Source organism: Uloborus diversus, chromosome 5 (genome assembly GCF_026930045.1).
Source record: "Uloborus diversus isolate 005 chromosome 5, Udiv.v.3.1, whole genome shotgun sequence".
Lineage (NCBI taxonomy): Eukaryota > Metazoa > Arthropoda > Arachnida > Araneae > Uloboridae > Uloborus > Uloborus diversus.
Window position 1 is genome coordinate 25,821,312 of NC_072735.1, and position 22,707 is coordinate 25,844,018.

The window sequence follows — 22,707 nt, forward strand, 5'->3', positions numbered from 1 at the left end:
AATAATTGCTGTTTTTTTTTTTTTTTTTTTTTAGATTGCTGCAATATTGCTGCTGTTTCTAGAAGAGGAAGATGCATTTTGGCTTATGTCTACAATTGTTGAAGACTTGTTGCCAGCTTCATACTATTCAAGCACTTTGATTGGTGTTCAAGCTGATCAAAGAGTGCTGGTTTCTCTTATTGCTTCTTTACTTCCTGATTTAGAAGCTGTTTTGAAAGAACACGATATAGGTAACTGCTTTAGAGATCTATTGCATGAACTGATGTATTTTCTAAAAACTAAACAAGATGTAGTAATTTTAATACATTTTACCCATCTTAAACTCCTCAGTCATTACTATTTTAGGAGATTAAGAAATAATTACTGCTTTAATCTTCTTTTTACTTGCGATGTTTTTGATTTCTTTAAATTATGATTTTATAATCTCAATTATAGGTTTTCTTTCAAAGTTCTAAATCAAGTTGTTTTTATGTGTTTTAGTGCACGTTTCATACTTATTTTATAGCAAAATGACGAACTCAATAAAATTTATTCTACTTAATTACAGTAAACTCTCGATTATCTGCGGAATTGGGTGGCACAAGTGCCGCGGATAATAAAAGTCCTTTATAATCCGCTAAAAGGCTAAAATGAGGACAAATACGGTTTTTGAGTCCTTCCTCAAAAACTTAGCTTTATTGATGCATAATACTTTCTTCAAACAGGTAAAACTTATGCTGTACAGTAAAAATGTTTGTAAGTTTGCCCAGCAGAACTTAACATCGATAAAGAACTATTTTATATGCAATGAAGAGAACGCAATAAATAAATCTTTACTAAAAATAAAGCTGAAAGTCTCTCTGTCTGGATGTCTGTGACGCTCATAGCGCCTAGACCGTTCGGCCGATTTTCATGAAATTTGGCACAAAGTTAGTTTGTAGCATGGAGGTGTACACCTCGAGGCGATTTTTCGAAAATTCAATGTGGTTCTTTTTCTATTCCAATTTTAAGAACAAAACTATCATAAGATGGATGAGTAAATTACAAAATTGTCATAACGTGGAACGGTAACATGGGCACAAGCCAATTAGCGATGTATGAAATTATCATAATGTGGAACCATAACATGGGTACAAGCCAATTGGCGAGAAAATTCACCATACATTATTTGTAAATATAACAGGCGAACCAAAGGACCTTTTAATTTTTCTGTTATGGGCAAAGCCATGTGGGTACCACTAGTAAATAAATAAAACAGAAACAACCAAGTTTAAATTTACAAATTTTCGACAAAAGACAGCCATTGGTGATTGCCTCTTATTCGTACTGCGAAAATACATGTCCCTGATTATTGATTCACTCGCGGATAATCTGCCCTGCGTATTATCTGCTTGTGGATAATCGGGAGTTTACTTTAATGTAAATTCTAACTAAAAATGAATTTAGTATGTGAAAATTAAGTAACTTCAAAGTTGGAAATCTGTAAAAAGTTTCATTTTTTAACCGACTTCAAAAAGGAGGCGGTTATCAATTCATACCGTATGTATGTTTTTTTTTTGTTTGTCCACTCATAGCGTCTCACCTAGTGAAGCGATTTTAATGATTCTTTTTTTTAATGGATAGGGGATGGCTCAACTTAGGTCCCATTACTTTGTTTGACCATATTTGTTCATTAGAAAAAAAAGTTATGGGCAAAAAACAGTAAATTTTATGCAATTTCCCTATTAAATGATTTTGTAGCGAAGTTCGCACTTTTCATCCGTGGATAACGGTGGTTCAGTGGTAGAATTCTCGCCTCCCACACGAGCGACCCGGGTTCAAATCCCGACTAGGACAAAGTGAATTTTACTAAAATTTCGTTTCTACTGTTTCCCGTATTTTCTCGAATCTTCTATTAATTTTTGTATCTTTCTAAGTCTGGAAAGTTCCAGCACTTTCTCAAGTTGTATATAAGGAGATGTAACGTTCATTCGTGGTTCTGAATAAAGTTCTCGAGTTGAGACTAAAGAGTATTCGCTTCATTTGGTTTTCACATTGTCTTCGCTATCTTCATCTACGGGACAATAGGAAACTCACTGTTATAAAAGTTTGGTGCCATATAACAGTAACATTAATAGTAATTGTAATGATAATTTTGAATGAAGGCTTCTCTGAAGCAAGCATTAAATTCCCTTCTTCAAGGGATATTTCGATAATGGGGAATCTGGCGCTGTCGTCTCATTTTTGGCGTAAATAATTTTATTTTAGTAACCCTGCTGATTTATAGTAACCCTATGTGAATTATCAAAATCTTCCTTTCTTCAGTGCTATTGCTCCATAGTAGGGGTAAACCTAACCTGGAAGCGAGGTGATGCAGTGATTAGGATCTGCTTAGCCTTCACAATGCTACCATTAGGTTTGACTCAACTACTCTGTAGTATTTTTATCGTTATCATCTATGCCGATAACAGATGATCGGGGCTATGTAAGAAAATACAGGATTGCATCATGAGCAACTTAGATGCTGTGGAATGTAAATTAGTTCGGAAAAACGTAATACTTAAATGGTTATAATTGAATTAACTACGCATGATTTCCAGAGAGGAACAAAGATAAGTTTTTAGTGCCAATCGCTTAAAGTTTAACGCGTGTCAATAGTTTTTTTTAGTATGGAGCATTTTTAAGAAAAAAATGTGAAGTTTCGTGATGGTAACTTCTTATTATTTCTGAAATACCTACATTTACACTAAAAAGAATGAAATAAAAAAATTTTGAAAAAAAAAAAAATAGAACCGACTTCAAAATTGCTCTAAAAAGTGAAAAATAATTTTATTCTTTAAACACCATCGATAATGCTTTTAAACATAATTTTTGAAGTTGGCGCAAAAACGATAGATAAAATCATTCACAGCCATAACTCAAATACAACTGTATATTTAACCAGGACCAGTTTTTTCACTATCACATACATTATGCATTGATGACAGCATATTTGAATACCGATATAAATGTTTCGTTCGTAATTTTGGATGCTTTTCTGAAAAAAAAATATGAACGAAGCATGGTTACACTGGATTTTACGTTTTGTTTTTGCGCCAACTTCAAAAATTATGTTTAAAAGCATTATCGATAGTGTTTAAAGAATAAAATTATTTTTCACTTTTTAGAGCAATTTTGAAGTCGGTTCTATTTTTTTTTTCAAAATTTTTTTATTACTGATATGATTATTGATAGTTTTGAAGTTGTACATTTAATATTATCTTATTAATATTTATCTTCTTGCAAGGCATTGTATAGAGATCATTCATACTTAATTCGATTATTCATTTTAGAATTTTTTACTAACAGAACATTTTACTTGGAAGAATTCTTTATAGTGATTCATTTGCATAGTTTTTTTTCTTCTACTTTTGCCCTCTTACATATAGAAGGAAATTCTGTGCTTGAATTGAAGCTTCCAGTTTAAAAAATTAAAGTTCGAATGTACTGAAATGTGATAACAAAGTTTTAAAAAATAAATAGAGTTTTGGTATCATTTTTATGTTAACTTAAACTTAACTTTCTTTTCTTTCAAGTCATACATTTTTATATTGTTTTATCATGAAATACATATTTTAATTAATTCGTAGCCTAAGACAATATTATTATTATTTTTTTTTTGTTGTATGTTATACTTTATAACTCTGTATGTAAAAAAAGTCTCCTAATGCAGGGTTTCCCAAACTTTTAATATTTGTGGTACCCTTTGAAGAATTTTCTCACAGCTCCCTATCTGTAATACATGTCTATCTGTTATATAGACATACTAGTGGTACCCGCACGACTTCGCTCGTAATAGAAAATTAAAAGGTCTTTTGGTTCGCCTGTATATTTACAAATAATGTATGGCGAATTTTCTCACCAATTGGCTTGTACCCATGTTACAGTTCCAAGTTATGATAATTTTGTATCTCGCCAAATGGCTTGTGCCCATATTATGTTTCCACGTTATGATAATTTCAAAACTTACTCGTTCATCTTATGATAGTTTTGTTCTCAAAATTGGAATAGAAAAAGAACCACATCGAATTTTCGAAAAATCGCTTCGAGGTGCACACCCCCATGCTACAAAATAACTTTGTGCCAAATTTCATGAAAATCGGCCGAACGGTCTAGGCGCTATGCGCGTCACATAGATCCAGACATTCTACAGACATCCAGACATCCTCTGAACATTCAGACAGAGAGACTTTCAGCTTTATTATTAGTAAAGATATTAATACAGTGGACACCTCACAGCGCCTCTCGCCTCTTCCTACGGCATGCCAGGTTGACGTGGCATGCAGTTTGGGAACCCCTGTCAAAATGAGAAAGTGCTTTTTTGTAGCTTTTATTTATTATGTGCATTTCTCTATTTTTAAAAGGGGAAAAATGTCTGTTCTTATTTTCAAAAAGACATTTTCAAAATAATTTTAAACTTCAGAGAGTAAAATTTTGTGCTGTGGTGTTTAATCTTTGCCATGCTATTCTGTTGTTGCTACATAATTTAAAGCATGTTTCACCTAAATAATCATATACTAACTTCCTATTTTCCTCTAACTTATTCTTAGAATTATCTCTGATTACCCTCCATTGGTCCCTTACTTTATTTGCAAGTGTAGTTCATACCAAGATCCTGTTGCGAATCTGGGATTTATTTTTTTATGAAGGTTCTGTAGTTCTTTTTCAAGTTACTCTAGGAATGCTGAAAATCAAAGTAGGTTTAAATTATTAAAGTATTTCCAAGTGATTTTGTATATTACAGTCTTTCATATATTTTGTAACTAACATAGTGCATGCACTCTCTGTTTTATGTCCCATACTTTTGTGAAATATTTTTTGTTTGCATACTTAAAAAAAAAAAGTTTTTGAGAAAAGGCTTTCTTGAAAATATTTGTCAGCAGTTTTCCTATTTTCATTCAATAAAATTGTAGAATGTTATTTACCAAGTTTTTATTTTATTTTTATGTCAAGGCATACAAAGCTGTTTATCTCACTTGAGAAATTATATTTTTGAAAATGTATACAATAGTGAAAAATTGATGTTCTTTACTTTTTTTTATTTTATCAACTTTTTACAATTTATTTAAATAACTTTCTTATCTAGTTAACTTGAATGCAACGGAAGTAATTTACCAGTTTTGGTGCTTTACCCTAGCTTTTCTAATGAATAATTAAAATACTACTTATGAGTTTTCAAAAATTTGGTTTTGTAAATTTGAAAAAAAAAAAAAAAAAAATGCTTTTGTCTCTTTTGTATGCATTTTTTCTAGTTCTAAACCTTTTAATTTAAAATAGAATTATATTTTTACAGAAATGAAATTCAATCGATCCAGAACAAATGATTATCTGTTTTCAATGTTGCATGTCAACTATTATTTAAAAATTCAAAAAAGAAAAAGAAAAGGAAGAAAAACGCCTAAAGATTTTGCAAGCTTTTAAATTGTTCAAGAATCTTTAGCTGCTGACTTGTTTTAATAGGAAAATATTTGATCCATTTTATTCAAGGCATTATTTCTAATTTCATAGATACCTGTCTGAGATATTATCTTATTATCTTGTTTAATGTGCCATTCATACTTGCAGACATTTTCTATAGCTTGCTGTAAGAGACTTATTAAGGTTAAATTTGTATTTTGATAGGAACCTGATTTACGAACACTAGAGAATTCTGCTCAAATTTTTAATGCTCTTTCTGACATTCCTGGGGAGGTAGATGATGTAGATAAACTCTTTGAAGTATCTTATGAACTTGCCGGATCTCTTAATGACATGACTCTTGAAACACATAGGAGAAAACATCTTGCTTACCTAATGGCTGATCAAGGTGCTCTATTAAATCCTGAAAATGCCAAAAATCTTCCAAAGCAGGTAGGCATGTCTTCTGCTATTTTATGTGAACATATTTCTGAACTTCCTAAATGATATTATCGTTTTAACTTTTAAAAATGCTTTATTGCAGTTGTTTTTTGTGATTCACTTACTTCTTTTCTAGTAGTACTTTTTAGAAAAATTTAAATTTTATTGCAGATGGGTTTGCATTCCAAATTGAATTCCAAGTTCCTTTGTATGAAATGTCATGTAGTATTTAAAAATTCCATAAATTATTATTATTATTATTATTATTTTTTTTGTACTTGCTATTAAGAAGTGTTTAAAATTCCAAAGTCTTAGTAGTGAAAAAAATAAAAAAGATTTAAGACAATAATGCTGGTTATTTTCTGAAAAAGAAAGTACAAAAGCATAATTCTGAAAAGGAAACACTCTTGAAAGAGTTGAATTTTTTTTTTTTTTTTGGAAATGCTATGAGAAAAAATTATTAATTTTGGAAGATTTATTTTCTTTTATCTGTTTACATTTTAACATTAAAAATATGTACATATTATTGTCTTCTAACACAAATCATTTTTTGGTTGTTTGTTTTTGCTATGTGTGTGAGTATATATAAAATGTATTAGGATAATATAGTCTAGTAGCAGGGAGCCTTGCTGTACTAAAATGCTACATTACATGCTGTAGTTAGGCAAACAATCTCACTAGCAAAATATTTATTATCATTTTTTAAATAGCTATTTGATGTAGTATTTTTAATGAACATAGTTTGTAAATAAGACTTTGTGAAAGATCAATCTAATAATTACACTAACATACCAAACCCACACTCATACTAATTAAGCACATTCCTTTGAATGAAATAAATATATCAAGAGTTGTATTCCTTACTGGTATTAGTTTAGCCCAAAATTAAGTTCATTATTATATCTGAAGAGCCAGCATAAAACACAATAACTCTTTTTAAGGCCAAAGGATCTCCTTTCATAAAATAATCTATTATATATTTTTCATTTTTGTTATGCAATACAGTTTAGAAACAATGATATTTTTTTCTTAATTTACTCATAATTTTTTTCAGCATCTGAATCGGCGACAATTGAAAAGATCCAAATCTATGCTACAGTTGATTATATTTGGTGATGGAGAAACTGAAGAAGATATTCGCAGCAAAAATGTTCGGCAAACTGAAATTATGGTTGACTTGAGAGAAGCTATTTTACAGATAGCTCGGCATTTTCAGTCAGTTGATCCAAAAATCAAAGTTGTAAGTTGCTCTCTTTTCTAAAATGTCATGAATTTAACATATATTTTCATTTTTTTATTACCTACTTACAATTTGAGGTAAGATTTACTATATTTTGAGAGTGTGTAACATAAATAACTTGTTTAATTATCCTGTAGCAGAATTTCTTTCTGGAAGCTACAAATAAAAAAAAAAAAAAAATTAGTAAACTAATATAAAAGTTCAGTATGAGTGAAATATTATACAAAATGGAATGCTAGTAACTTATTAATGAAAATATTAGTAACTGATGTAGATTTTTTTACTGCACTGTTTCAAAGTCTATATTTTGGATTAAAAAAAATAATTTTATCATTTCTATGTTATCTGTTTATGTTATCTAAATTCAGTTGTTTTGATTGTATAATCATTTTAAAATATTATTAAATTTAAATTTGTTTTGATAATTTCAGAAAGGAAATTTTTTTCAGAATTTGGTTTCGGATTACAGTATGGAAGGACATGCAAGAGATCAAGAAATATTTGCCAACGTTGCTCGGAATCGTAGCAGAAGAGCTAAAGCTTGCTTAGATTTTGAGCGCCATGATGATGATGAACTCGGCTTCAGGAAAAACGATATTATTACAGTATGTATCTTTCTGAATGTTTAAATTTGATGCACTTTTTAATGAATTTTCTTATTATTTTATTATGACTTTGCAAAAAAAGAAAAACACATTGTAAAATTTTATCATTTGCTGCTGAGACATTTTCAATATTTTTTCCCTTGTAGTTTCTATTTTAGAATGTAAGTATGACCATTGTTTTGCTTTCATTCATGCTTAGGCATAACTAAACCACTGTCCCAATAAGTTTCAAATTTATTTCTCACATTTTCAAATGATTCAAAACGATTCATTTTGGGGTTTAAAGACAATAACATACCAAAATTCATCGCTCATGATCAAAAACTTTCATAAAATCTTTTTAACCAATCTTTAGCCAGAAACTCACGAAAAATAAATATTTACTCACCCTATCTTGATTTAACTACAGAAATCTTATTGGGTTCCTGTTTCTTCACCAGTCACTTGTGCATCATTTAACTGTCAAAAATTTTACTTCATGTTGTAAGGCTTAATATTACAACTCGGTTAATAGTTTGGTTGTGATTTTTTAAAAACTTGTAATTTTGTGTAGTGTTTTCACATTTTGCATCTGTAATGTGCCCTAAAAAGTTTGAATCCCTAAACATGCACCTGTATACAGTGCTGTAGTTGGGAGGGGGAGGGAAAGGGGAATAGAGGGATTAATCTTTGGGCTTATGGGACTCACCGAAAGACAAGGTGGTTTGAAACCAATTTTCATTATACTTGCATTAGTTTTACACTAAAAAAACCAAAAATTTGTTCTTTTAGACACCCTGGTCTGCCTCCTGCAGCCCCCCCCCCCCCCAACTACCGCACTGCTTATAGATAAAATTCTGCTTATAATAAACAAGAAATAAAAAAAATAATGTATTTGTTCTTACTTAACGTCATGATGTTCTTCTTTCAAGATATTTTTTATGTTCCTCAAGAATGAAAATTGACTTATTTCTTGTATTATCTTTTATGAATGGTACTTAAAGTCTGATTTGAACCAACAATGAAATTAGGGGGCCAGGCAAGTTATTTCTCAGAGTTTGTAGAAAAATTTAGTACAGCATAGTTTCAGAAAGAACCTTTTTTTTTTCGGAAGAACTAGTCCCCGAAGCATCTTTTTTTGTTACTTTGACTTTGCTTTACCGTGAATAGCTTCGCCTCAAAGTTGTCTGAGGCGATGCTGTTGTTGCTCTGAGGCAATGATATATATATATTTCTTCATGTGAAATTTTCAATAATTTCTTTAATTTTGTTAAAAAATAATCTTTTGCAAAGCACTCCTCTTCTTTTCTGTATCAGTGCTATATTTTTCAAATTTATGTACAAAGACAAGTTCAAGTTCTTTTTCATGTTAGCAGAAGATCTTTTCTTTAATTCTAGTGTTTGGTTTCTTTTCTGTTTGTTTTTTTTCTTTCTAATTTGGTGGTGAATTATGAATTATATTGTGTACTTTTTTTGTTCATAACCCTTTGAATTAATGTCAAATAAATTTTATATTTTAGATAATTAGCCAAAAAGATGAGCATTGTTGGATTGGGGAGCTGAATGGATTAAGAGGTTGGTTTCCAGCAAAATTTGTAGAGCTTTTAGATGAAAGAAGTAAACAGGTATTTTTTTATTTTTTATTCTCATTAAAGAACAAGTGGCCTGATCACATATCATGTGTTCTTAAAGCTATTTATTTTTTTTTAGTATTCAAGTGCTGGTGATGATTCTGTTACAGAAGTTATTACTGACTTGGCTCGAGGAACGTAAGTTATTCAAATGTTTTTTATTCATTTTTTTGCAACTTGAAGCTGTACTGGATCAATTTAAGTTAAAGGGTTGAAGTGTTTTATATGTCTTAGGTGCTGCAATTTTTTTTTGCAAGCACCTTTTTTGTAACATATATTTTAAATTGTTTTTTATCAAAATAACTCATTATGCAAAGGAAAATATTTTATTACCTTTGCTCTAAAAACTAAAAGTTAAATCAATGTTATAAAAGCACAAATTTTTTAAAACTTGCCATTGCCTGTTTCGGGGCTGCAAAAGAGATTTTTTACAATGACTGAGAATGTGAACTATGGATGTAAAGATACAGCAAAAAGCAAATTTTTGGTATTTTTAACGTTGTTCAATTTACTTGTGCATTATGATATAGTTTATTTTTTTGTTTCATAGATCTAGAATTCTCTGCCTTTGTGCTTGTTAGTTTTAGTTTTTTTTTCTTTTTATTTGAAATTTATAACTCTTTTGACTGTTGTTTAATTTTTTCTGTAGTTTTTTTTTTTTTTTTTTGAGGGGGGGGGGTAAAAGTTTTTTTGTGTAGATATGTATGATTAATTAATTTTTCTGTTCTCAGTTTGTGTCCTGCTGTAAAAGCTGTTTTAGAACATGGAATGAAAAAATCCTCAATTTTAGGTGGACCATGTCATCCTTGGCTGTTTATTGAAGAGGTATTATATCATATATTATTTTAGAAATTCAATTTTTTCACTTAATTTTTTACTCTTCTACCATGAATTAAATTTTTATGTATAATTTGCTTCTTGCAAAATGCCTTTTTACAGGTTGCTAATAAAGAAGTGGAGAAAGATTTTAACTCCGTTTATTCTAGATTAGTTCTTTGTAAAACATTTAGGTAAGTTTTGAGTTATTTGAATGGCTATTGTTAAAATTATAATTAAAATAATAATTTTTAAAATTGTCTTTCCTATACATTGGTATTGAGGATGCTACTCCAGTTGAGCTCATAAATCAAAGGAAGCATTTTTATATTTCTTGATCATGGTTTAAGTAGTTTTCAAGTTAAAATCATTAAAATGCATTCACACATGTATGGCAGAATAATTGGCCCTGTTGATTCTTAAAATGACTTCCCTGCACCTCATTTAAAAATGTATTTAAATTATTGTTGTTTTAATAATATTAATGTATTCTTATGTTATTTGTACTTTACATGAATAATATAAAGTTAAAATGTTTCAAAAAGGCTCACTGGAAATATACCCTGTTTTGCTGCGGGAGAAAGGGGGATGGGCAGTTGGATGGAGACAAAAGAATTAGAAGCATTTATTACAAAAATGTGTTATTCAAAAACTAGTGTTTTAAGTGAGAAAAAAAAACAAAAGAATATGGGAAAAATTGGAACAAAAAGTTTTGGATGATACTTAATGGGAACTGAATAATATAGGTAATTCAAATACAGTGCAAGATTTTCAAATGTTTCATCTTTACTTTTAGGTTAGATGAAGATGGTAAAGTGCTTACTCCTGAAGAAATTCTTTATAGGGTATGTGATGCTGTATTAAAAAAGAAAGAAAAAACAAACTGTGCTTGACATCTTAAATTGGTGCTTATTGCTAGTTTTATGAGTCTAATGTTTGAAATGTCATATGAAATTGAAGGCACATATTAATGTACTTGTTGATTTAATCTTCTGTCTCTTCAAAATATGCTACCTTTCATCTTTTATGTTCATCAATGGCTCTAAAACAGTAACTTAACAGTTATTTATTCTTTTGAATTAGACAATCGCCCGTCAAGATATGACGGGTAAAAATTGCTTCTACATTTGAACTAGGCAATTGCCTGCTTGGTGATATTTTTATAGTTGAAATTTTAATACTTACTCCAGTGGATTAACCCTAAACTCCAGTAGATAGCGTTCATTGTTAACCACTCTTCCACTCTTTTTTGTTTCTTCATTCTCATTAAATTAGTCTTACCAGTAAAACAGTTAAGTTAATGCATCCAATTGAGCCTTGTCAAAAAAAAAAAAAAAAAAAAAAAAAAAAAATAATAATAATAATAATAAAAAATAAAAAAAAAATAAAAAATAAATAAAAAATATAAAAAAAAAAAATAAATAAAATTAAAAAAAAAAAAAAAAGCATTTCCCTGCATGTCAAACATTATCATGCCATGGCGCAAGTAACATTGTTGATGACATCAGGAACATTACTCAACCATTGGCTATTATTTATTTATTTATATCAAATGGCAGAGAACTTGACAAATTGGCAGAATACAAACAGAACTAAAACGAAGAACAGGGGGAAAAAAGTCATTGTCTATTGGCTATTAGTATGGGCTAGTGTATTGGCTAAAAGTCATTGGTTATTATAATATATGAGGATTTGTCAACTATCTTGCTTTTGTAACCAAAACTTTGTTTGAGTCAGTTCTCTCTTTTAAAAGTTCAGCTTGGATTTTTTTGCTGAGAGTAAAAGTTATTCTCAGCTTTTTGTTTTTCATTTAAAACAAAGTTAAATTCATCTTCAAATCTAAATTATAGGCACCAGTCCTCTCACAGATACCAATATGTTGAGTTAAGCTTTTAAAAAAATGTTTAATAAGTTGTTTGGGTTGTCGGTATGTTGCATATAAAAAGCTTCAGCGGGATCAAATCTACCCATGCTAGAAATCATCACAAGTGACCGACCATTTCTACTTAAATTTCTAACTAAATTAATTTTTAAAAAACAGTTTTAAAAAGAGCCACTGAATTGTTTAGTTCAGCATTAGTGAATCTTAGAATTTTGTAACTCACTTATCAAATTGGAAAAATAAGAATATTTAACTTTAAACTTCCCTATTTTTTGCACACTAACTTTTGGTTATTTTGATTTTCATTAGTTACTAATTTTTGGATTGAATAAAGTTATTAGAACTTAATGAATTTATAAATGATACATAAACACATTTTATATTCAAAGTTACTATCATAAAAACTGCTTTATGGATGTTTTTTTCTTTTTTTATATTTTCAGTCAGTGCAAGCAATTAATTTATCTCATGATGCTGCAAACGCACAAATGGACGTTAAACTAAGATCACTTGTTTGTATAGGTTTAAAGTAAGTATGACTAAAATGTACACAAATATGTAAAAATTAATTGAAAAGCTTTTTACGAATGAATATAAATATAAAAGTTGCATGCACAGAAGTAAAATTAAAAGCATTCAGATGAATTAAAATATGGTAGCCTAGTTTTATTATTTTTTAAGACAAGCTTTTTTTTGTAAAGAATATCTTTTCTGGTCCCTAACCCAACTGCAAATAGAACATTTATAATTTCTAAAACGCACAGAAAAATACTTTTTTTAATTTGTCAACTTTTGTAGTATTGTTATTTCAAGCCTTGTTTTAATAATTCAATACTTAAATTTGTTACAATGCCTTTTCATGTGCCAGCATTAGTTATGCTCTGTGTCAAATGTCTATTCCATTTATCGTCACTTCAGAGCAACAGTAAGACATATAAGTGTTATGTCTGGGATTAGATGTCTTATTGTTGCTCTGAGGTGACAATAGTCTTCTATCATAAAAATAAAAAAGGGAAGGGGGGGAGGACACTGCTATTTCAATCATAAAATATTTTTTTTAAATTTAATTACCTCTTAGAAATTGCACTTGAAATGTTGATTTGTATACGTTTTCAACAATATTCAGTAGAACCTTGATTAACCGAGCTTCGATTGACCGAGGTTTCTGTTAACCAAGCCGATAACTAAGTCTATTTTTTTAAAAAAAACTTTTAATTTAATATTAAATGAAGAGTTTTAAATTTCAAAATAAGCATATTTTCTAGAAGTTTGTTTCTTTAAATGCATCTTTTAACATTTCACTCGACATTGTAAAAAAATTAGTAAATAATGAATATATTTTTTTAAAACTTACTACCAGTTATATTCTATTTTAGTTTTTAATTGCAAAATACTGCTTTTTATGTGGTTCATTTTTATCTTTTAAAAGTATATTCTACTGCATTTTAATTAATACTTTTTAAAAGTCTGAGATCTTGACAGGTTTTTGTGCAAAGTTTCTATTAACCGAGATTTCCAACATCCGAGGCACTAGCAGTCCCAATTAACTCAGATAATGGAGGCTCTACTGTACATCCATACTCAATAATAAATATTTTTTTTTGTTTCTCTTTCCAAAGTGAACAAGTGCTTCATTTATGGTTTGAAGTTCTTTGCTCGTGTATTCCTGTTGTTCAAAAATGGTATCATCCATGGTCCTTTATTAATAGTCCTGGTTGGGTACAAATTAAATGTGAACTCAGGTGAGTGAACTACTTTTGAATGTTGAAATAATAAGCAAAAAAATTTAAAAGGCACAAAATTTGCGAAAATATCTTTGAATATGTTTAACAAAACACAAACTCTCCTTTTCAATCACCCTTCTTGTACGTTAAGAACAGTAAATATAATCTTAAAAAAATGAGGTTTTTATAAAATGACTCTTGCATGTCTCATTTACCTTTTATTCAGGCAATAATTCAATAAATGAGCTTAGTAACAAATTTTGTGTGTATGTTTTTAAATGGTAAGTTTTTGTTTTATGCTTGTTTTAAGGAAAGTCAATGAACTATTTTACTTGGCAGTAAAATTAAGTAAAGCATGCAGTCTGTAATAAAATTAATTTATATCTTATTATATGCTTCATAATTTCGAGTGCATGTATTAAATCATACATCTTTTGTACACAGGAAAGAAAGAAAAAAAAACCCCTACAGTTATAATAGTAACGTCACCACTTTATTTAACGTTAGCACAGTTACAATATTAACATTACAAGACTTCTGGGTGTGTGTGTGTGTGGGGGGGGGGGAGGTTCAATCAGTTACCTTGAATTTCAATCAGTTACCTTGAGTTTTAGTGCTGCCTATTGCACATCAAACAATTCTAAGCAATTAAGATTTCTCTGTTGCAGAACAAAAACACATTTTTAATAGTGAGAAAGACCTTCCTTTTCTGATTATAGAAAAGATTCAATTACTGAATAGAAATTTCATTAGTTTGTGAAAAAATTGAAAAAGGCAAGAAATTCAACAATATTTACAAGAACAAAGAGGATATTTTCAGTTTTAGAAATAATATTAAATGATAAAATGCAATGTAACTGGAGAAAACCTTGTGATTATGAACTGGTGGACAAAATTGTAGGCTCAAAAATTTTAGCTTTTGTTTTAATTGTAGTTTAACTCAGTTTTGCTGTTTTTCATTAAATAAAAATGAATAAGTGAGTTCTATATGCAGTGTAACTGATCAACTAAATAAAAAAATTAATGTAATTAAAAAATGTGCGACTATAATATTTTATCACTATGTGAAACCTGGACAAAAGTGTAAGCTCAAAGGTAAAAAATCCTGAATAATGGTAAAATTTTGTTCAAATAATTTTGAACCAAGACATACTCTAATGGTGCCATTAGGGATTGTTAGTTGCTTTATTTTTCAAACTTTATGACAAACATTTAAATGCACTACTAGATAAAATTATAAACTAAAAAAATACTAACCTTTTCTGCTCATAACCCAGTTTAATGTTATTTGTTGAAGTGAAGATGAATAACTAAAGTATAATGTCAAAAGCAATTCCTGTATTTCAGTAAAACTTGTGCAAATGAGTCCATTTAAAGCAATAGCATCAATCAGTGTTGCAAATAATAATCACTAGTTCCTTTATGTTTCAAAATTAAGACAAACAATAAAAATATGAATATAAAGTTATAATTCTTCTGTATGAAATTCTAAATTTTTGATTTGCTTCTCATAAATGTGTTTTGGGGCAGAAAAATGAAACAAGCAATCAATCTCGTCGTTTGATGTTATTTCATTTTTAAAAAATTATGTCTAACGATAAAATAAGACTTAAAACAAAAAATTGGAAATTACTATTTTACAATTGTCACATTCTCATTTTAGCCTACTTTCCCATGAAAGTAAAAGAAAGAAGAAAAAAGTGTGAAAGAAGACTCAGTGCATCTTAAAACTATTGCTAAAAAACAGTCAAAAATAAATAAAATACCTTAATAAATATCAAAAATTAAATTGCAAAATAGGGTTTTGAGATGGGGAAAATGTGTCTGTCTGTCCACCATCAATCACTTTTGATTGAATAATCCAATTTGAACAAACTGTTTTTGTTCGGCAAGGACACATCGTTCCCATATTTCACTTTTTGATTTGAAGAATTTTTTGTTTAATTTTGAACAGTTCGAAAAGACTTATCATTAGTGTCTACTGGGAAATTTATAACGACACTGACAAACATAGATCCTGAACGTAAAGATCGATTTCTACGAACAAACTTTGTTGGAAAATTCTCCTAATGAAAAGGATGTATAGAGACATATTTTCGGTTAAGCTATGTTAAAAGTACTTTTTGAACAGTTCATTTTCAACAGTTTTTTTCATATTAATGCCTACAGGAGAAGGTACCAAAATGTTCCGAAAATCATGCAGATTTTGAATACATTCCTAATTTTCAGTTTCAAGAAATATAACAAAAAATCTTTATTAATAAAAATAAAAAAAACCATCTCTCATAGATTTAAAATTATTGCAAGTCAGAGATTAATATAGCTGAATCAAAATAAAATGAATTCAAAGTGCAAATATTTTTATCTTGGCTTCAGATTTGGACTCTTGACTCCTAGAATTTTAAGCCTTCAACTTCCGTTTTGTCTTTAAGTTTATATTTTTTCCAGTTTTTTTGGAGTGATAAAATGTTGAAGTAGCACCTTTTTTTAATTACATTAATTTTTTATTTTATTGACAAGTAATACTAAATTTAGAACCATTATCCAAATTATTGATTTTATCACCTATTTTGAACATGAATTAATTTTTAATTTAACAACAGTTGTTTAAGTTTCATACTCAAGTAAGAAAGTGGTAAGTAAAGTTTTGAATCACCATAAATGAGTGATTGATTAAACAGAATACAGTTGTGTCCGAACTTACACAAGGGATGCGTTTCAAGACCCCTCGAGTAAGTCAAAATTTCGCGTTGTGGAAAAAGGTATGCATAAAAATTTTTGTAAACTTACCCAATTATTTTAGGCAATTGTAAACACCAGCTCAAACTCTTTTAAACCATTCTTTAACTATACATTACCATTTCTAACATCAAAAACGTAATTTTTATTTGTATTGTTTTTAAAAAGCTGTTTTATTCGACATAAAATACTGTTACGATACAAAATCACTAATCAGTGGGAAAGAGGGACAGAAAATAAAGTAGTACAGCACGTACAGTATACTAATAAAATAATGCACTACATTCTACTGTACAGTAGAACCAGTAATTTATATTTTTAACTTAAAAAAATTAAAAATAATGAAGATTTATGCTGCATGATCCGTTTTATCATTATTCAAATAACGTTATTCAAATAATCATTATATCGTCAATCCTGATATTGTTATTCAAATATATATTTTAAATACACTTGCATCACTAATTCTTTTATAATGTTTCCATCTATGGGAACACCCCTCTTCCTGGTTTCTTTAATTTGCAAAACAAGATCAGGTTCCAGTTTCATCGTTTTTGCATTTTGCTTAGACTCTACTCGGCAAACTTTTATGGATATCCTTTTCTTGACTTTGAATTGTGTGTATGGAAGAGTCACTCATACCCAGTTGTCGTGTTACCTTACTTTAGATAAAACAGCGGTCTTAGGTGTCATTACATTTCATCAACTTTTTCATTTAAAATGAAAAAAATAAATGGAAAATGAGGAGTAGTGATTTGTATTCACTAACAAAACGATGTTCAGACTAGTACACTGTGGGAACTTCTGCTGTCAGTGATGCTAAAAGGATGAAGATATTTTTAGTAGCCAATAACAAAGTCAATACTTATGCACCATGATTCCCTTCTGAATATTTTCATGTTGCTGGCGATTAATTCGCGTTAGGTCGAAAATTCTTTACTTTGGAAAAAATTGCGTTATAGCTGTTTCGCGTAAGTCAAATCGCGTTGTAGCGGGAGTCGACTGTATAGTGAATTTATATTCTGAAACGTTTGAAAATCCACTCTTAAATAATGCACACTTGATTTTTAACCCCTGACACACAAATGAAGGGGGTTATAAGTTTGACGTGTCTGTGTATATGTGTATCTGTCTCTGGCGTTCTAGTGCCTAAACGGATTGACTAATTTTGAAATAATTCTTATTTTTTCGAAAGGAGAGTTGATCGAAAGTGTTCTTAGCTAGGTTGCGTCTTTGGTTGACATTCATTAATGAAGATATTAATTAAAAACCTCTAAAAGGTATTCATGATTTTTGCAGTGATAACATGTTTAAAAAATAGTACCAAAATGAAGAGCTTCTGATAAATGTGCTTGGAATTTCCACATTATATAGAATTCTAACTATAACGTTTTTTTAAAGCAGATTTTATACACCGCTAAGCCTTTATTCTTGCGATCATTAACCAACCTTGCAGTCGGTAATTGTTGACCGACAAGAAAAGAAAATTTATAGATTGACCATTTTTATACTGCCAGTTTCTATTTGTTAACAAATGAAATACTTGTAATTGTTTTTTAATGGTGCTATGCTTTTAAAATGATTTTCCATTTTCCCCCTTGATTCTACATTTGTGACTCAGTTGAAATTTTTTTAAATTTTTAGTTTTAGTTACTTGTTAATATTTTATCTAACAAAGTTAAATTGTTTTGATGTAGGCTTCTTGCTCAGTTTGCTTTTAATTTGAATCCTGAATGGGAACTACCTTTAAAGAAGGAACCTTCACAACCTCTGAAAGAGGGAGTTAGAGACATGCTTGTGAAACACCACCTTTTTTCCTGGGATTTGTGACAGTAACATAGATACCAGTGAGAAGCAAATTGTATGCCAAAGAACTTGTATTTTAAAATAATCAAAATAAGTTTTTTATTGTCTGCCTACATGCCTGTTTAAAAGTAAGCACATTTTGTTCTTGGTAATTGTAAATATTGTATACATTCCATTGAAATTATTTGAACTGTGTGGGAAGAGTTTAGTAGAGCTTGCTTGTTGTGTAGGGTGTCTTGGAAGTTTTTAATGTTTGGTAAAAGAGTTAAGTCTTGCTGCTCATTTTAAAGACGAATGTAAGAGTTTGTGCTTTAGAAGAAGTTTAAAACTATTTTATGAAAGTATTATAAATAAATTTATAAGACTTGTGGAGGTAAAGTTATGAAAAATCAATAATATTGAAAATGAAACATTCTAGATTAGATACAGAATTATTTATTATCTTCTTCCTGTTTTCCAAGTACTATTCTGAAAAAACTGCAACTAATACAGCAAAAAAAAAAAAAAAAAAAAAAAAAAAAAAAAAAAAATTGAAAGATTATAGAAACAATCCAAGTTTTATACACAAATTTTGTAGATGTTCTGTGCATGAGCCCTTGGTTGTAAGGCAAACATCAATCTGGTTGTCCAATTCCCGCCACACTCTGCTTAACATGGAGCTGTCAATGTTATTGAAAGTATGTGTTATTTTTGCACACTTTGTCTTGTATGCTGCGTAAAAGACTTTTCGTACCCCTTTTGCTACATAACTTAGCAGAACTGCATGGATAATGGGTAAGGCATGTTATCAATAATGTTGATGATATAGTGGTGAGTCGGGTGGCAGGAACTGGCTTATCACATTGATGTAGGCCCTGTGACCCAGGGGGTTTACCCATAGAATATCCATAAGATATGTAAATAAAATTTGGATTGTTTCTGTATTTTTTGCTGAATTGACCTTTTTTTTTATCAACTTTTCTCTTGTGCAGAATCCATTTGCTCAGGTGTGACATTTTTTTGCACTTATTTGCACTAAATTTTAGGAATTTTAAGCTCTGGTTTTCAATTTTTACATACTTGAAAAAAAAAAAGAAAAAAAAGGAACTATTACATTTCATAATATAAAGTATCAATATTCTTTTAAAATTTTTTGTATTAATGTTTGTGTTGCAAGTTTGACTGTACGGTTACACCCACAACATGTACCAACCACAATTTTTTAAGTAAAAAATTTCTTTTGAAAGTTCATCTTTCATATGACGAGTAAGCAATCCGTCAATAGATAGCCTGTTTTTACCCGACTGCGCGTGCACGACGCAAAGGAGGGTAATGTGTTTATCAGTCTATGTATATATGTCCGTTTCTATGTGGCGTTCTACAGGCAATTTTGGTAATTCTAATGTCAATCAATTTGTCTTAATCTTGGGAGTGTCACTAAACACATGACAGTAATCAAAATTCACCATATCAATAACCAGTTGCCATATTTTGTCAGTTCGGGATCGGCGCACGTTTGGTGTTGCACACTGTGTTGCACGCTACCTGCGTGCGACAAATGAAGGTAGTTTTTGATGCCTGAAAGTTTTTGCTTAATAAGTCTACTAATTGGGGTCTCATTGGCCGAGTGGTCTAAGCGATTGCTTCTCCCACTTGAGGCGGTGGGTCAAGACACCCTCGCTCCGCATGTACTTTCCCCTCTTTCTGATGTAAATTCTTTCATGTGTTCTTTATATGTATTCTGTACTGTAATAAAAAATATATTATGCGTAATGAAGGCAAGACACTCAGATTGTAGTCCTCATCAAAATAAACCCGTGCAATAAGCACCAAAAGAAAGAGTCTACTAATTCGATTTTCATCTCTATCATGTTGCATTTGTTTTTGTCTTGATTCAAAGGACTGAGTTTCGCTACGTGTACTTTCTTAAGAGGCTTTTTTAGTTTTGCGAGAAAGATTTCACTGACAACGTTTCCGATTTTGCGCCATCATGAATTATGCAGGCTGTTTATATAACTGTGCTGTGGTTGACTTAAGTTCGCGTATTTTTGCCGAAGGTCAAGCACATGTAGTTTTAAGCGGAGTTAGGTTTCTAGAGGGACTAATTATCAGTAGTTTAGATTAGACCACCGCAAGTTACTTAAAAACCTAACAATACAAACAAACTCTCCCAATGAAATGACAAGGTTGCGAAATGTACCGTCTTATAATCATAATAACTAAGTCAATAACAATTAACTAAAAAGTGTAAAATAAAAAATTATTAAATAAAAACAAAAAAACTGACTGCGTAAAAACCAAAAAAAACTAAAAAGAAAAATGTGTGAGCCCAGTAGTTTAGTATGTTATTAAGTACTATTGAATAACTACACCGTTGAAATAGTTTTATATTCGTACACAGATAAGACAAATCATAAATTCAAAAGCAGAATAGAAGGATCAACAGTCGGGGCTCATTCAAATTTTACAGGGTTCCTTGAATCAGAAAGGACTGGGCCCCGACTGTTAATCCTTCTATTCTGCTTTTGAATTTATGATTTGTCTTATCTGTGTACGGTTATAAAACTATTTCAACGGTGTAGTTATTCAATAGTACTTAATAACATTCTAAACTACTGGGCTTATACATTTTTCTTTTTAGTTTTTTGGGTTTTTACGCAGTCGGGTTTTTTGTTTTTATTTAATAATTTTTTATTAGTCGATTGCGGTAACATTCTGGGCCATAATTTTGTCAGAGAAAAAAAATATATTTTCTGGAAAGAAAATTAGGTCCAGTAAATTTAGTTACTTTTATCTAAAGTTATTTGACTATTTTTCAAAACTTTTTATAATTGCTGGAAGAGCCCTAATTTTTGATTTTTGAGAAAAAAGTTCTTTTCACCTTTTGTTCTGAAAAAATGTCACTAAAAGTTACTATGAATTTACGGATAAAACTTAGTACAGATGTTTCTAAAAAAAATTAAAATAGGAAAATATTGTTTGAAACGAGATTTTACCAGTGTCACATTTTGGGGGAGAATCAGCACTTCCCCCCCAGAAGTCGATCGTTGTGTCCCCAAAATTGGAACATAGATTGACAGTTCATTTCGGTTGCCTATCGCTGCTTTGTACTATGATGCATAATGGTTCATTATATCTGAAAACATATAAATCAAACGCCAAAGTTTAAAGTGACTGGAATAAGTGCAAATGTGTGCATAAAAATATCACACCAGTGCAAATGTAGTATTTAAGTGTTGCATATTTTTCCTTTGCAACTAGGAGTGATATTCTGCTCCTTTTTCATACTCGTCCTTTATACAAACATGTGTACACAAGCATGAATCAGGGTTTGTACGGGTCATGGAAATCCTGGAAAGTCATGGAAAAAAAATAAGCAAATTTCAGACCTGGAAAAGTCATGGAAAATTGAAATTTTCATTGAAAGTCATGGAAATTTATTTCAAGTCATGGAAAAATGTCCTGAACAAAGAGAAAGTAACAGTAACTAAAGGAACATTAGAAATCTTGAGAGATTTAACAGTATTATACATAAAAGCTATTAAAAGTGGAAAATTGATCGATCCCAAAATCAAATCTGAATTTTGAAATCTCATTGCATCCACTTCTGTCGCAGCCGCTTGTCTTTTTTTGCGATGTGATATTACTGCTTGGACATCATTTACTTTGAATTTACTGTTATTTTCAACACTTCTTATGTTTCATATTCTGTAGTAGCGAAATTTCACGTTCTTAGTTTTGCCACGCCCACTCAAAAAAAAAAAGCAATTCAATTGCATCCGAGTTTGATTCCATCACTCTTAAGAACTTCATTATTAAACTTATCAGAGTTTATCTTCATTTGTTGAAGGTTTTTGAAAATAAAGGTCTTTTTTTTGCATTGAAAAAGGCGTTCCCTGTAACGCCGAAACACGTGTCTGCTGTAATTTACAAATTTGTGCTTCTACTTACGTTGTTTGGTCTGACTTTACTATTCAGCACAAAGGTATTTATTTATCTTATATGTGGCTTTACTTTAAAGAATCGAAATACTGTCAAGTAACGTGGATGATTAAATGCACTGTTGACACTAAAAGGCAACTTTTGAAGCAAATTTATTAAAACTTAGTGGTGACTCTTTGTCCCATTCAATATTATTCTGCCTGTTTATAAATAAAATATCTGACATTTAAGCATCATCATATTCGTTTCACTGCATTTTTACTTCACTTAAATTTATATGATGAAGACAAATAAAAATAGTTTAGTTTTTTAGGTGTACACTTATATTTTTCTCATTACAAGTAAGTGCTTCAATGAGGCTGTGGCATTCGTTTAGACGTTTCGCTAATGCTCATTTCCAAAAATTATCAAGTTTGAGATTAAATAGTGCTATTCTTTTCGAGTAACGAGGTCATGAAAATTTTCATTGAAGTCATGAAAAAGTCTTGGAAAGGTCATGGAATTTTTTCATCCAAATAGAGTATGAACC

The 22,707-nt window shown here is 30.1% G+C and overlaps 1 protein-coding gene across 2 annotated transcripts in view; it reads left to right on the forward strand.

Moving 5' to 3' along the window:
- The window catches only part of LOC129222842 (small G protein signaling modulator 3 homolog), a 43,943-nt gene extending 23,421 nt beyond the window's left edge, over positions 1–20,522 (forward strand). The window contains exons 8-20 of one of the 2 annotated variants that reach the window (XM_054857393.1): positions 35–230; positions 4,548–4,693; positions 5,620–5,847; positions 6,890–7,075; positions 7,507–7,680; positions 9,180–9,284; positions 9,370–9,428; positions 10,022–10,115; positions 10,230–10,300; positions 10,903–10,951; positions 12,432–12,517; positions 13,608–13,730; positions 18,149–20,522. In XM_054857393.1, the coding sequence (XP_054713368.1) occupies positions 35–230; positions 4,548–4,693; positions 5,620–5,847; positions 6,890–7,075; positions 7,507–7,680; positions 9,180–9,284; positions 9,370–9,428; positions 10,022–10,115; positions 10,230–10,300; positions 10,903–10,951; positions 12,432–12,517; positions 13,608–13,730; positions 18,149–18,281 (1,650 nt within the window). In that variant the 3' untranslated portion in view covers positions 18,282–20,522. The remainder of the gene's footprint in view (positions 1–34; positions 231–4,547; positions 4,694–5,619; positions 5,848–6,889; positions 7,076–7,506; positions 7,681–9,179; positions 9,285–9,369; positions 9,429–10,021; positions 10,116–10,229; positions 10,301–10,902; positions 10,952–12,431; positions 12,518–13,607; positions 13,731–18,148) is intronic. The other variant, XM_054857394.1, reaches the window with a different exon arrangement.
- The last annotated feature ends 2,185 nt before the right edge of the window (positions 20,523–22,707 follow it).